The sequence below is a fragment of the Patagioenas fasciata genome, chromosome 3 (genome assembly GCF_037038585.1).
Source record: "Patagioenas fasciata isolate bPatFas1 chromosome 3, bPatFas1.hap1, whole genome shotgun sequence".
NCBI classification, from domain to species: domain Eukaryota; kingdom Metazoa; phylum Chordata; class Aves; order Columbiformes; family Columbidae; genus Patagioenas; species Patagioenas fasciata.
In genome coordinates this window covers 18,655,549-18,670,858 of record NC_092522.1, presented here as the reverse complement: position 1 = coordinate 18,670,858, position 15,310 = coordinate 18,655,549, and the positions used below count along the sequence as shown (strand labels likewise).

At 37.9% G+C, this 15,310-nt stretch overlaps 1 protein-coding gene across 1 annotated transcript in view; it reads left to right on the top strand.

The window, feature by feature from the left end:
- The window catches only part of MSH2 (mutS homolog 2), a 55,632-nt gene extending 40,914 nt beyond the window's left edge, over positions 1 to 14,718 (top strand). Inside the window, exons 10-16 of the mRNA XM_065833888.2 lie at positions 165 to 315; positions 2,859 to 2,956; positions 4,751 to 4,996; positions 6,514 to 6,718; positions 7,103 to 7,350; positions 11,701 to 11,873; positions 14,304 to 14,718. Of these exons, the coding sequence (XP_065689960.1) occupies positions 165 to 315; positions 2,859 to 2,956; positions 4,751 to 4,996; positions 6,514 to 6,718; positions 7,103 to 7,350; positions 11,701 to 11,873; positions 14,304 to 14,474 (1,292 nt within the window). The 3' untranslated portion in view covers positions 14,475 to 14,718. The remainder of the gene's footprint in view (positions 1 to 164; positions 316 to 2,858; positions 2,957 to 4,750; positions 4,997 to 6,513; positions 6,719 to 7,102; positions 7,351 to 11,700; positions 11,874 to 14,303) is intronic.
- Positions 14,719 to 15,310: the final 592 nt, after the last annotated feature.

The window sequence follows — 15,310 nt, the reverse complement described above, 5'->3', positions numbered from 1 at the left end:
TTTTGGGTCCGGGTATTTCTCATAGCTGTACAGAATCAAAGCAATTGTGTATCTAAGAGAGGCTACATCATACAAATGGGGGTTAGTGAGCAGAATTAGCACAAGCTGCAGGATTTTTGATAATACAGTTTGTTTTGTTTTGTTTTTTTCCTTTCACCTAAAAGGTTTGGAAGCTGGCAAGAGTATCAAACTGGAGACAAATTCACAGTTTGGACACCACTTCCGAATAACCTGCAAGGAGGAAAAAGTTCTCCGTAACAATTCAAAATATGAAATAGTTGATACACAGAAGAACGGTGTTAAATTTACTAACAGGTATGAGATCATCTTGGGAGTTTTTCAAGCCTGTTGTGAAAGAAATAAAGTTTTTCCTTTGTTAATAATTTTGCTGTCAAACTGGTTTCCCTACATCTTGAATGGCTGAATTTTCACCCTTTTACTTGGTTCACAGATTGAGATATTGAGCAAGACTGGCATGAGGGAGGAGTAGTCATACACTTTCTGTTGAAAGCTGCATTTCCCATTTACTTTGCCAACTGTTAGCTATTTTTGGTCCTTTGACTTGGGCTAATTTCTCTGTTTTAGCTGCACCTAGTAGCATAATTGCATTCATTGTGAGTGTTTATACAGACACTTTCACAAGCTGCAACAGGAAAAGAGCTATTTATGTTTTATCACCAAATATGACATGCAGCAGTTTTGTTGGTGATGACCTTTTTTGTTGTTGTTCCAAATTACACTGTAATTTCTGTTATTTCTATGTATTTGACTTGCATTCTGTGGTTCTATAGATTAAGCTATTTAAAAATTTCAGTCTTCAGGCTAATTGCATCAATGCTGTTTCAGTGTCTCCATGTCTGGACAGCAGTTATGTCAGCCAAGCAAAAAGTCTGTACTTTTGGTTGACTTTTTAGCACTTCTAGAGCTTTTTAGAAGCAGCAAGGACTACCTCACTCATCAGATGATTCTCTTTCTGTACTTCATTATATTTACACAGAACAAAGTACAAAGTTGCATGTGCAGAATCAGGTAGTAACTTAGATTTAAGGCAATCTCTTGAAGTTAGCTGGTCTAACCCCTCACTCAGAGCAAAGCCTCCTTAGGAATTTGATCCTCTTTCAAAGCTAGATGAGGCAACTCAAGGCCTCGCCCAGGTGCCCGTCCCCCAAGCATCCCTCATAACCCCGTGAGGCACAAGTTCCAGTGCTGAACCACTCTTTGTGAAAACAAAGTCACTTCACAGCTGTTTTATAGTCATTTGGACCCCAGTCTGTACTATTGCATGGAGTTATTTCATCCCAGGTGCAGGACTTGGGATTTACCTGTGTTGAAATTCTTTTCCACCTATTTCCCTAGCCTATAGATACCTCAGTGAATGGCAGCCCCGTCCTCCCGCATACTGACAGCTCCCCTTAATGTGCTGCATTCGCAACCTTGCTGAGAGTGCATTCAGTCCTGACACTTAGGTTGTTAATCAAAGCATGAATAGTATCAGACCTAAGAAATGCTGCTAATGATCAGCCCCTAACTGGACTTCAACCTCCTGACAAGTTCCTCCTTGTCTGCCCAGGGCAGGTCCAGGAGAAAACAAGTCTCGTGTGTTATATACGGAAGGGTAAAAATAGCAGATTAACACATTGTACAGTCTGTTTCAAACAAACTATGGTGCTGTTGCTTTTTGTATAACAGTTCCTGCTGGAGTTAGCATCAGAGAAGTGAGTTTGAGAGAGATCGTTGACAGACACATGTGAGAAGCACTGCTTACAGGGCAGGGCTGGTTTCAAGCCAGTGCTATTACCAATAGTGACTGTTTCTGTTAATCACTCACCTTCATAGTAATAAATCCTTTGCTTTAGAAAGGAGGGCAATGATACTGGTTCACACCAACTGATACGTTGGTGTATTTCACACCAATTTGCTTAAATGAACAAAGTGTAAACCTTAATTGCATTTTGTTTTAACATTTACTCAGAGGATAATTTTTCAAAGCATCCCTGAAATTTAAAACAGTGGTTTTTTTGCTGCTAAATATGTTATGATTCTAAGCATAATGATGAAGTTAAGCTTTTCTGTAACTGAGAGGATGGTACTCTCTACTGTGTCATGTTACTTTCACTTAGGGAAGAAGCCCATGGATCACTAATAAAACAGACTTCTCTGTGCTTAGTTAAGTTACAGTTGCTTCTGTAACTTAACTTCTGTAGATAGTACTACAAGCGCAAGGCTGACTTCTGCTTATAGTGTGGGTGCACTACTTGCATATGTTTCATATTCAGTCCTGCAGACTCTACTTCATGTTCAGAGACAAGCTTGAGAAGAATAAACACTTCTTTAAACTCTGTTGATTTTAGCTTACCTTATTTTGGAGACTAAAACCTTTTCTTAGTGACAGTAGTTCACTGAGGTTTTTACTAAATGAAAGAAGTCAATGCCTTAATCTCTGATAAGCCTGTTGTAGGACTCTGGGCTAATTACACAGTTGCTTAGCAGCAATTCTCCCCTGCCAGTTCTATAATGTGCTACATCTTGTTGCAAAATGGCCAGAAATTCAGCTTCAAGAGCAAGTGTGGACACATAGTGTGTCCATAACAAGTAACTACGGAAAGGTTTTTTTAATGATCTGTTCAGAGATTCTAGAATTGCTTCTTTGGCCCTTGTGGGTGATCTTAAACTTGAAATTAATCTTATGGATATCCTGGTGTGGATGAATCATAGAGCAGATGCTTTGTGCTGAACCTTGCTTTTAAAACAGGTGGGGACAACTGGTATTGACTCATAGATGAAGAGTCCAGAAGTTTGGCATTACAGCAGTGAAGACAGAATGTCACAGCTTCTAAATATTGTGGTTTTGTTCACAGCAAACTGAGCTCCGTCAATGATGAATATATAAAGAACAGAGAAGAGTATGAAGAGGCTCAGGATGCAATTGTTAAGGAAATCATTAACATTGCTTCAGGTGAATGTGTCAATGTTGATGTGTATCACAGTCTAGAATGCTGGGAGGACTTGAAGTTACTTTCTAGGTCCTTCTACAGAGAAGAACCGTAACATTCCCTGAAAGAATTGGTGTGAAAAATGAGGTTTGGCTCTTATGCAGTTGTTGAAAGTTTGAAATACGTTGTCTTCTGCCGTCAGACCCTTTCCTGGCATTACTGCAAATGTGCCATGATGGGGTGTGTGCAAATGTTAATCCCATACAAGGCAAAAAATATGCCCATAAAGGCCACATCTATCCTTTATCCACCTCCCTGACTCTGGGCATTTCCACCCAAACAGTAGGCTAAGTAGAAAGCAGAAGAGGTAAACGACTATAAAGAAGTGAGGAGTGGGACCTAAGGTCTGTGAAGGATGGTGAAGAAAGAACATTGGTGTGCAGTATAAGATCAAGTTAGTCATTACCTGTATGGTACAGTAAAAAATTATTGTTTTCCTAATTAATTTCCATATATTTTGCTCCAAGATTGCCTCTTGCAGGGCATTCTTTACTATCCTTCACCAAACTGAGAAGAGGCATCTAGGAATTTGGTCTGAAGGATTCTGTAAATATTGCACTAGTTCCAGCAGGACAATCTTAGTTCTTTGAAAGAGGGAAGTGGAAACTGAAAGCACTAATGATTATTAAGCTAAGGCTAAATAGATTGAAGATAAACACTTTTGAAGGTGATGTATTAATATATTTGAGTATGTATTAAGTTATGGTGGAAATCTTCATAAGCTTTGACCTGTTGTCATGATAAAGAATTTGTCAGTATATTGCAAAATCAGCTTGTTAGATAATTTTTTTTTTTGTATCTTGGTAATTTTCAACTAGTGTTCTTTGTGTGTAACATATGAAGGTTTGTGTATTAATGTGGAAAGCTAATTGGCTATTATATAGTGGGATTAGCTTGAATATGTCATCTATAAATACCTAGTATGTTTAATGAAGTCTTTTGCTGCTGCTTAAAGCTTCTCTGGTGTGCAGTCATAGACTTAACAAGTGTATTTAAAAAGCATTTTTCTTCCCCAAGTGGGGGCAATTTAATCAAGAAGACTAGATTATGTGTGTAATTCATGAATGAAAGTGACTTCAAGTCCTATTAATTATCTACATCTAGCCAGTTCAAGAGGTGATGTCAGAAGAGTAAATGTACTTTGCAGAGGTAGGACTCTCTGTGCAGGTCGCTCCTCACGTCTCCTGACATATACCTCCATCTGCAGTTGTTAGATGGTTTGCCTTTGTAAACTCCTGTCCCTCATCCCTTTCACTGAAATAAACAACAAAACTTAAAAACTGATCCTGGGGGTGCTGGTGTCACAGGCACTTCGAGACCTCTCCATCCTAGCATTCACATGAACACCAATGCTTGCTGTGTCTCTGTTGTCTTTGCTTGCACAAACGTCAAGATACAGCATGTCATTGAGGAAGGAAACGTACTGGATTTCCAGCACTTGCCATTGTGAGCATTTACCTTCCTGTACTAAGATAAACTATTTCTCCATGTCTCATGTTAAGACAAAACAATCAACATGGCCTCACCTCTTCCTGTTCCTGGTCTGAAGAAATTCCCTTTGTAGTCCAAAAGCAGGGAAACTTTAGGATTATATCTTAGACTTTCAAAGAAGGTGATTACTGTCTTGAATAAAAATTTACTTCTAATGCAGATGAATTAATTTTATGGGCTCAATAAAGGCTTTAAGATGTCTTTTCAGCAAAACAAAAAAAAAATTTCTAACTGTGTTGAATTTTTATGTCTCTAATAAAAAACAGGTTATGCAGAACCAATACAGACAATGAATGATGTGATAGCTCAATTAGATGCAATTGTCAGTTTTGCACACGTGTCAAATGGAGCACCAGTGCCATATGTCCGTCCTGTCATTCTGGACAAGGGACAAGGAAGGATTGTGCTGAAAGGTGCCAGGCATCCTTGTGTTGAAGTGCAAGATGAGGTGGCCTTCATCCCCAATGACGTTACATTTGAGAAGGGCAAGCAGATGTTCCACATTATTACTGGTAATGTTTCCGTTCTCTTTTTCATTTGTCGTTTATAATACATCTTAAATGTCTCAAGTATTTCCAGTTAATGATGTCTTTAAAAAAGAAGTAAACAAATGAACAACCCAATAAAACTCTATCAAAACAATTTCTCTAATTAACAAAGTGTGATCAGCCTAGTAAGTTGTTCATGTTTCTGTATGGGGGATAAAATTTAGCCCTGGAAAAGAAGGGAGGGTATTTATAAGTGATCGTTATGTATTATATTAAAAAAAGAAAATGTCCACAATGTTCTTGTGAAATGTTTCCTTTGATAGTGGATATTCTGTGTGCTTATGCACATGCAGACATATTTCTCATCTTCCAAACTAACAGTCATGGAATCAGTTGTTATAATTGTAGTTAAAATGCAGTGTTTGCTGAACGTGATTACTAATTAAGAAACAGTCATTTGGGAAGAAGAGAGAGAATGCTAGGACAGTAGGAAATAAGAAATCAGTCCGTCCTTAATATGTCTTCCTTGCCTAGTGACTGTATCTCCATAAGCCAGGGGACCTCAGGAGCTGGACAACCTAAACCTGCTTAAGTGATTTGGAAAAGTCCACCAGGCATCAGTTGTACTGTAACCATGTAGGCACCGTCTGTGGGAAGATTTTAAGCAGCTTCTCCGTTAATGTTTTCTTTGCTTAGTATTAAAGTTGATTTCAAATGCAAAACATGCTTTAATGACTGTACCATTTTTTCCTTATTCTCTGGTGTAATTAAGATAATTTTATGACACAGGAAAACATTTTTAGTGTTTATATATTTAATTGAAGTTTAATTTCCATCCAGATGTCCTTGACATACATTCTGAGTAGCAAAGATCTGAAATTAGAGAATGATTAATGAACACTTCTAACATAGTAAATAAATAAATAAATAAAAACTAAAAAATCAGGATAAATTTATGGTAATATGCCTGTTTTTCTGGTTAGCTAAAGTATAAAATTGGTTTTAATGAACAGTTTTCTGGAAAATGCTTCAGTTAAAATTAGCTCTTTAATATCTGGTTTTGCTGACTCAGAATCCCTTTAGATTGTAATTTAAATCACCCATTAGCTTGTACCCAGTCTGTAACTAAGATATTTCATTTTTACAGACAAATTGTAATTGTTGTTGGAGGTGAAAAATTGTTTTCATTCTTAAGCAGCAATACTGATGACTTTTAAATTAAAGCTTATCTAAAACACATGGTCTTATCTAAAACTAATGACTGCGTATACTTCTGAAAACTCCTACAACTTATGAAGACCCTAATGCTCTCCAATCACTTTTATTTTGAAAAAACAGCTTTCAGTAGGACATATGAGCAAGCCTTAGTAGCAGTGGAGCTACTTGTTGCACCTGTTAGACAGGTCTACTACTCTTTCCTGGCAAGAGAGTAATAAGTTTAAACATTCTTTGTTTTAATTTAGAGCCTGTTCTTTAAAAGAACTGTTGAATTCTAAAAGATGACTGTTCTTTTTAGTTCATTTGCAAAATTTCTTCTCCAGGCCCTAACATGGGGGGAAAATCAACATACATCCGACAGACAGGTGTGATTGTTCTTATGGCCCAAATTGGGTGTTTTGTGCCATGCGAGTCTGCAGAAGTCACCATTGTGGATTGTATCCTGGCTCGCGTTGGGGCTGGAGACAGTCAGCTGAAAGGTGTCTCTACTTTCATGGCTGAAATGTTAGAAACGGCTTCAATCCTTAGGTAAGTCCTGTGCTTATTTGGTTTGTTTGGTTGGGGTTGATGGGAAAGGAGGTGCTTGAAGAAAGAAGGATTTAAGGTTTCCTCTTAGATAGGATCTCAGTGGAGGATCTGAAGTCCTTTTTAGCAGGCTTCTAAGTTCTTGAAGTAGCCTTCTGTTGATTTCAGTGGTCATAGAGAGCTGCTACCAGCAGGCCAAAGTCTAGATGGGACAGAGAAACTAATTTGGAAAGACCTGTGTATGCACTTTATTAATTTGTCGTTATGTAAATAGGAAAGATCTTTTGCTTCTTTTATGCTTTGCCCTCTACAACATAATTTGTGGTACTCCAATAGCCAGAGTTCACGCTGTTCTCAAGTGTTTATAAAATACTCTTGTGTTTTCAGGACAGCATCTGAAAACTCCCTGATAATCATCGATGAGCTGGGAAGAGGAACTTCTACCTATGATGGCTTTGGCTTAGCATGGGCTATTTCAGAATACATTGCTAGCAAAATCTGTGCTTTCTGTATGTTTGCTACACATTTTCATGAACTGACAGCTCTTGCTGACCAAGTGCCAACCGTAAATAACCTGCATGTTACTGCTCTGACCAGTGATGACACACTGACGATGCTTTATCGTGTCAAGGAAGGTAAGATTCTGTAAATGGTGAATACAGGAAACTTCATTTTGCCTTGAGAGAGGAAGAAATCTTAATTTGGGGGGGGGGAACCAAAACAATGTCAGAAAAAAACTGATGATGTACTCCAGGCTTAGGGTTTACAATAGACGTGTTCTTCTCTGTCCATAGAGACTGTGTATGGCAGGAGCTCTGTGTGAACACAGTTGGTGATGATGTTGATGATTATTTGTTAAGACTTCTAGGTTATTTCTGCTACTCAAGTCAATGCTTTAGAGGTTGATCCCATTTTCTTTTTTTAAAGAGTGGAGGTAAGGGTAAGAAAATGTTATTTTCTGTTTTCCTAAATCAGCCATTTTTACCTGCTGATAGAAAAGACTTACGTTGCTTAAACTGTTCTTTTAAAATAAATAAGTGCAACTTTAATGTGCTGACGGTTTTTAATAATGTCTGTTGTAATAAGGCTTAGTCATTTAAGAAAGGTCTTCTCCAATTTATGCAGTAGTTTGATATAGGAAACATGTTTAGTTGTTAGAAAACGGCATAATAGTAAAACAAGTAGCCTGTTTTGTTAGTGTAAGGTGAGTCAGATGTATTGTAATTAAATCCTTTAGTGGATCCAGTTACTCCTTTTGGTATTAAATTAGACAATTTTTAATTTGGCATAAATTTCAAAATTTCCTCTGTTAACCACAGCAAGCGGTTTTTCCAGCTTCTCTATGTCCCAAGTAATTTGTTCTTGCTCCTTTCAGCAGGAGCCTGTATTTCTAATAAGTAAAGCAGTGCTGTGTAACGGTGCCTTGCAAGGTGTGGTCATTTATGGCAGTCTAATTTAGTTGTAAACTCTACAGTGATTTTTGTTTTTCCCATAAGAGCATTTCAGTCTGGTTGCCAACCTTTGGACTGAGATTCTGATTTTAAATGTGGGCAGAGTACTGTTATGCTATGTTTTCACTTAAGAATACCTCTTAGTTTTCTGAATTCCACAATGGAGGAATGAGTTAGATGACACTCAGGTGGGCAGAACATGGCTACTATAGAACACTGTGGCTATACTGGATCCCATCAACAACTTACCTTGTGGGGTGTTTTTTTTCTCAAATGAGGAATAACTGTTTGAGGAGTTAGGCTATTATGTTTACTAAAACAATAACTGTCAGGCACCCTTGTTAAGGCTAAGGAGCTAGTCTTGTATGTAAAGTCCTGAAGGCTGGTGTTCTTTTTCGTTTAGAATTTAATCTTACAGGTACAATTGCTGAACTTCATTCCTCATTTTAAAAGCTGTTTTGTCATGTTGACATAATACCAAATACTTGCTTTTGCTTGGCTAATTCGTCATAATAACTCTGCTTTTCAGGATCAGTGCATATTCAGTATATGTTAGCCTGGAACTCTCTCCAATATTTCTTGATTTCTTTAGCCAATTTAGGACTTTTCACTTCATTACTTCTGGCATATGTTGTTCTGAAATGAATCTAATATGCTGTCCAATTATTACACTTTACCATTATGCTTTTAAAGATATTTTTTTATAATCTTCACAGGCTATCACCATACTATTAAGTGACTTTAGATAATAGGTAAATGTGTTTTTATTATATCCTAATCTGAGCCTCACTGAAGTGGTACCATGCTAGTTCTACTCTTACGACGTTACTAATTGACCATATCTTACTCATTTATTCTGATTTTAAATCTGTGAAATTACTTCATTTCTTGCCCTTTGCTTGTATAATCACTTCTAATTTTTTATTCCCCTGTGGCTGTAGTCTTGCAATTAGGCTTTGGGTACTTTTCTGTGAAGCTAGGAGACTGCTCTGAGCAAGGGGAATCAAAACATGACCAGAAGAACTGCTCTTCTCTGCCTTTACTGAGAGTCTGCTTAAAGCCGGTTAGAATGTCTCTGGCTGTCACAGTCTTCTTTGTTATAACTCTCTGTCCTTGTCTTTTGAGGTCTTTATTCCTTAGAAATGGCCTCTGTTCATGCACTTTTCCAGGCAATCCCTGGGCTTTGCGTCTGAGTATCAGTCCCCGAAGTGCTGTGACCCTGGTCCCCAGCCTGTTCCTGTGGAGAGGTGGCACCTGGGGTTCTTCCCTGGTTCCCCTTTTCCCATCTTCTCCAGCACGTGCTGAGCTCCTTCCACCACGTGAAAGTCCACGGCCCTCTGAAGGCCTTGCTCAAATCAATGTTTGAAACGTGACTTGATGTGGCATGGGAACCAAAGACAAGTGTAGTCATAAATTGCTGCAAGTGTACATTGAAACTGAGCGTTTTCATTGCAGTGAGAGCTGGCCATGTACAGTATCTTCAAACAAGCCATCCTTATTTAGATGCCTTATTTTAAGTACTTTTGAGTACTTATGTTGGGGAGGGAAGAAACATACACTGATTCTAAACCTTTTACCTTCTAAATCCTTCGGAATAGCAAGTCTTATGATAAAAACCCCTAATATTCACCAGATGGTTGTGTGAATTCTCTTCCTTCAGACCCCCACCCCACTTTTTTTTTTTAACCTGTATTAACTCACCCATTCTAGTCCTGAATATAACTCTGGAAGCCCAGTTTCCTATTTTTCTTCAATCAATTTTTTGCCATCTTTAGTCATACACATCTTGTCTTTGTGTATGCAGTGTCGTTCAATCCATTTTCTTGGAAGAGCTATTGAGCATAGAGGCACAATAGTTTGTTTCTATCTACTTAAGCCTCTGTCAGATGAGAGATACAACATTATGAAATGTTCATCCTAAAATATTTGGTCTCAATTTGTGTAAGTTTTTGCATTTAGTGTTGTGCTCGTTCCCTTTGGAAGGGTTATGTTCTTGACGCCAGGATGTGGGTATAGGCAGCTAGGATACAGCTGTGTTTTGAAACAACAGGTTTCATGTCATTTGAAATGTGTAACTAAATCTGAAATGCATGACAAGGAAGTTTGAAACATTATTTTCATCCCTGTCTTCATGCTTCAAGAGTGCGACAGAACTGCTGGAAGAGAAGGCACAGAAAGTACTGTTCTTTAGGCCTCTGCTCAGGATTCTCTGAGCAGAGACCTGAGTTAGCTTTATGTCTGGGGACGTGTGCTTTTTTAATATAAAATCAAGAAGACAAATTTCTGCTTAAAAATATTAAATTCCTTTAAGAAACCTGAGATATTACAAAATTATTAGAACAGAAAAAGATCTGAAGCTTTTTCATTTACCTATGCTTCTGTTATTCAATATTTCATGGATAATTAGGTAAGTACCATTTTACATGTGTAATTCATTTATTCATAACTCCTTGCTGGAGACCAGAATTAAAAGGATGTAGTAATACTTGTGGATGGCCAATCGGAATTATGGTAATGTAAACAAATGGAGTTGGCAGATTGTATCAGAGAGTTTTTGATATTGAAGTGAAAATTATTTTATGTAACTGTGTATAATTTACATATTTTGAGCAATTTTGGGAACTTTCTCAACCAAATGTTATAAACTGTATTAATTGAAGTAAGTGTAAAGTTAAAGTTGAAAACTTTTGATACGATTAAAGACAACTCTTGGAGACTGAGGAGTTACATGGTACTGATGTAAAGGGGGAGAATGGTGATTGAAAATGCAACATTTTTAATATTTATATACACACATTTATGTTCATATAAATACAGAAAAATGCAAGAGAGATATTAAAAAATAAATTGCATGAATTACCATATTCTACAGACTGTGCTAAAGTACTTTAATAAAAAACATTATTCAATTTCATTCACGTACTAGAGGGAAATTCTTTCTGCCTGGAGAGTTTTTCCTTTCTTCCTGAAGCACTTCTGGAGCTCTGCAATTACTGCTGTAAGAGAGCGTAATTAAATAAGAGCATATTCTTTAGTCTGTGTTATTGTGTATACTCCAGAAGGTAAATCAGAAAATGCTGGGAGAACCAAATGAACTCACATGCTTAATTCTTCACAACAGAGAAGAATTACAAGTTTGCTCATATCATCTCTCTATAATACCTGAAGGGAAGTTACAGCCAGGTGGGGATTGGTCTCTTCTCCCAGGCAGTTAGCAGTAGGACAAGGGGCATGGGCTTAAACTCTCCCAGGGGAAATTTAGGCTGGATATTAGAAAGAAATTCTTTACAGAGGGAGTGGTCAGGCATTGGAATGGCTGCCCAGTGAGGTGGTGGACTCACTGTCCCTGGAGGTTTTTAAACTGAGATTGGACATGGCTCTTAGTGCTATGATCTAGTAAATGGACTGGAGTTGGACCAAGGGTTGGACTTGATGATCTCTGAGGTCTTTTCCAACCCAGTCAATTCTGTGATCTCTGCGTAGCCATATTATCTCTTGAGAATTCTTTGCTGTTTTTTTTTTCTCTGCATCTAGGTGTTTGTGACCAGAGTTTTGGAATACACGTAGCAGAGTTGGCGGCTTTCCCAAAACATGTGATAGAAAGTGCAAGAGAGAAAGCACTGGAGCTGGAGGAATTTCAAAACGTTGGCAAGTCCAAGGAATCTGACGGAGAACCACCAGCCAAGAAATTCTACAGAGAAAGAGAGGTTTGCTATCAGGAATGCTTTTTAAATTTTTTTAGCTGGAATAACCCAAGCAAGACAGTTTAATGATTCAGATTCCCCAAAAGCTTGGGGATAATTAACTATAATCTCATTTTTCCATAATACAATGTGTTCATTAGGAGTGTAAGAGATGTTCAAGGATAGTGGGGTTTGGTTTAGATTCATTTGAAGTTAATATAGAAAAGAATTTTATTTCAAAACAGTCGTGAGAATGAAACTATTTTTTTTTTTCTTGAAGACTAATGATCAGCAGTTACTGTGATTGGCATGCAACTGCAGTCATACAAGGGACTATGTTTCTGGCTGTCCTGTGGGGTTTTCTTTATGCATGAACCAAGCCAGTACTTTGTGTTCATCAGTTTTGTTGGCTACTCAGTTTCTATGCGATGTTTCTTTGGACTTTAAATTACAGGTTTTGTTTTAGTTGTTGTTTAAGTTATTCTTGGCTCTGCATGTGGCTTGCATCTGGTTTTTGCTCCCCCTTACTTTGAGGGCTCATTAGTGCTGATTCCTTGAAGCTCAACATGAACATGTTCAGATTTGTTCCGATCAGGGAAAAGCTGAGTGCACAGCTTTCTCATTTGTGGCCTTCCATGTCCCATCAGTGCTAACACATCTCACAAGCTGATCATATTGAAGGACACAACAATTTGGACCTGGTATGTCTGATTTACAGGTGTCATAAAGCTCTTCCCATTTCACATGTGAGAATTTTAGCTTGATTCTCTCAACTGAAGTAAAATGCTCTTGGCTTTGCACAGGCTTCAGGCACAAGTTCAGGAAACCCACATCTCAGCATGGGCCTGATCATGTCTACGTGGCATTAATACAGTTGTGTAAAGCTATCTGAGCAAACTGGTTTTTCTCTTCTCCCTTCACTTTCTCTTAAAAGAAACTTCATTGCCAGGTGGTGTAAAGGAGAGCAATGGCTTGCAGGAAGCTTTTCCAGAATAGCCCATGTTGTCTTGTTGCTGCATTAGGAGTCCTTCCAGTGACTTCTGTTGGAGCCTCCTGGGAAAGCCACCTGCTGCCTTACCACTTGTATTGTTTTTTGCCAGTAGTCAGGTCCTCCTTACTACACACATATGCATCTGCTTACCAGTCTTAGTTCTGTGTCCCAGGAGTTGGCTTGAAACTCTGCAGCCTTGTGACTCATTTGTCTCCACCTATACCTCAGTGGCAATGTTGGTAATACTCCAGTATATGGAACCCTTGAAGTGTTAGTCCACATCCAAAGCACTTTATATGTTTAAAAAGCCTTTGCTCTAGACAGAGGCTGTTATCTGTGACTTTGTTTCCAGTTTCAGAAGTCTACTGCATTTGTTCCTGGATCAGTAAGTGGATCTGATGTTGTCGATGAACTGTCTCTGGTTTGTCATACCTTTTAGTGCTAGGAGGTTCCCCCTCCAACCACCTCAGTTGCTCCACCATGACCTTTCTTCTGCCAGCTTGCTAGATGTAATGACAAAGTATTTTTTAGATTAGTTGGATCTGGCTATGTGGTCTTAAGTTGGTGTAAATTAAATTGACATGGCAAACACTTCTGACAAATACAGTATCATGTTTTATTCCTGGATATTTCAGTAATACATGATATTTCATAAGGTCTCTAGGCAATAGAATGGCATAGCTCACCCAGGCAATTTGTCTGCTTTTGTTAACATCGTGTTTAGAGGAAAATGCATGCTATTACTTTTCCAGGTCCACTGGAGACTTATACACTGAAAACGCACTGCATTAGTCGTAAATGCTAAAACTAAGAAAGCTTTGTAGTAGTGTCCTAAAATTCAAAATGGAGAGGACTTGGACAAAATTCTGTATTCTGGGCACATTGTTTCTAATACAGGGATCCCAAATATTGTTCATTGAAGTGTTTGTTCTTGCTGTTCAATTCAGATTGTTTAGAAGTTCCACTTTGCCTGTTTGTGTAAAAGCATATGCATAAAGCTTAATTATCATCTGTTCTCCTTGGTGACGGCCACTCTCCAGTTGCTTAGTTACAATTTGTTCTTTCCTTTTGCATATTGAAACGTTGGTTTTCATTTACAGTTCCTTAAAAAAAGTAACTAGTTTAGCTAATATGGCCACTCTGATGCTATTATAGTTAGCAATCCTCACCGAATGTGGTTGCACGCTGGAATTAAATGTGGAACACATATAGGAGCTCTCAGTGTTAAATATTGTATTTCTGCTGATCAAATGGTGCTCTTCTCTTATGGGTTGAAAGGGGGAGGAACTCCTGATCCCAATATAACCAGATCGTTCTGGTATTGAGAACATGAGAGCAAGGACAAAAAGCCTGCAAAAAGTTTCTGATGCTAAATAATACTTTGTATCTTTGACAGAATTCGGAAAAATCCTGCTTGCAATCTAAACATGTTTTCTGTTTTCCTTCTCCTCCCTCTGTTTCAGGAAGGAGAAAAGATAATTCAGGAATTTCTTTGTCAAGTGAAAGCATTGCCTCTGACAGATATGTCAGAAGAAGAGATCAAAATGAAGCTGAAAGAGTTGAGAAACGATGTGTTGGCAAAGAACAACAGTTTTGTGAATGAAATAATCTCCCGAACGAAAGTTACATCGTGAAAGGTGTGAGGGGAGGGTACAGCTCATGAAGAATTTTTTTACATTGCAAGAACTATCATTTTCCTGTCTTGTAGCTTTTATACTTTATGATATTTGTACTAATTTATGTAGGCTTTTTTTTTCTTGGATTGTAATTATTTTGTAAAAGATTCTGAGCACATTCTGTGCCAGATTCTTGCTTTAGTTGTGAGGATTGTCTCCTTTTAGAAGTTTTCAATAAAATGCGGTTTTAGTATTGAGAGAATTATTGACTGTACCAACAAAATCCATAATGTTTTACCAGGAAAAAAAAAGTGTTCTAGGAAGTGTAACAATTGAGATGGCACACAACTACCACAGCCTTGAAAAGCAACAGTGCATACACAAAATCCTTGTCCTATATCATGAATCTTTTCTATGTGATGCAATTACGGTAATTAATTCAGCGAAGTTTAATAATGCACCATTAGAAAAAAAGGATCTAGTGTAAGTGATTTATCATAAAGCTTTTGTATGTGTACCTGTGTGGAGGCTGAGGGGTGGGGAATTTTTTGTTTGCTGTGTGGATGGTAATGCTTGAGTCAAACATACTACAGGTCTGCTCTTCATGCTTGAGTGGTGGTAATTCTCTTGCATTTTTTGATGGTTTTGTAATGTAAGCAGAGGCTGGAGTGAAGTTACAGTTTAACTGGAACTTCTGAGCTGGTCATGATCTGTGAGGTCTGTCTAAAAAGAATGAACACTTCAATTTTTATCTAATATAATTCTCACACAGACATTTTGAAAGCGTGCAGGTATGAGTTTGTATTCTTGAAGTTTTGCATTTAAAGTTGTAGCTCTGGAACACTTTACCTATA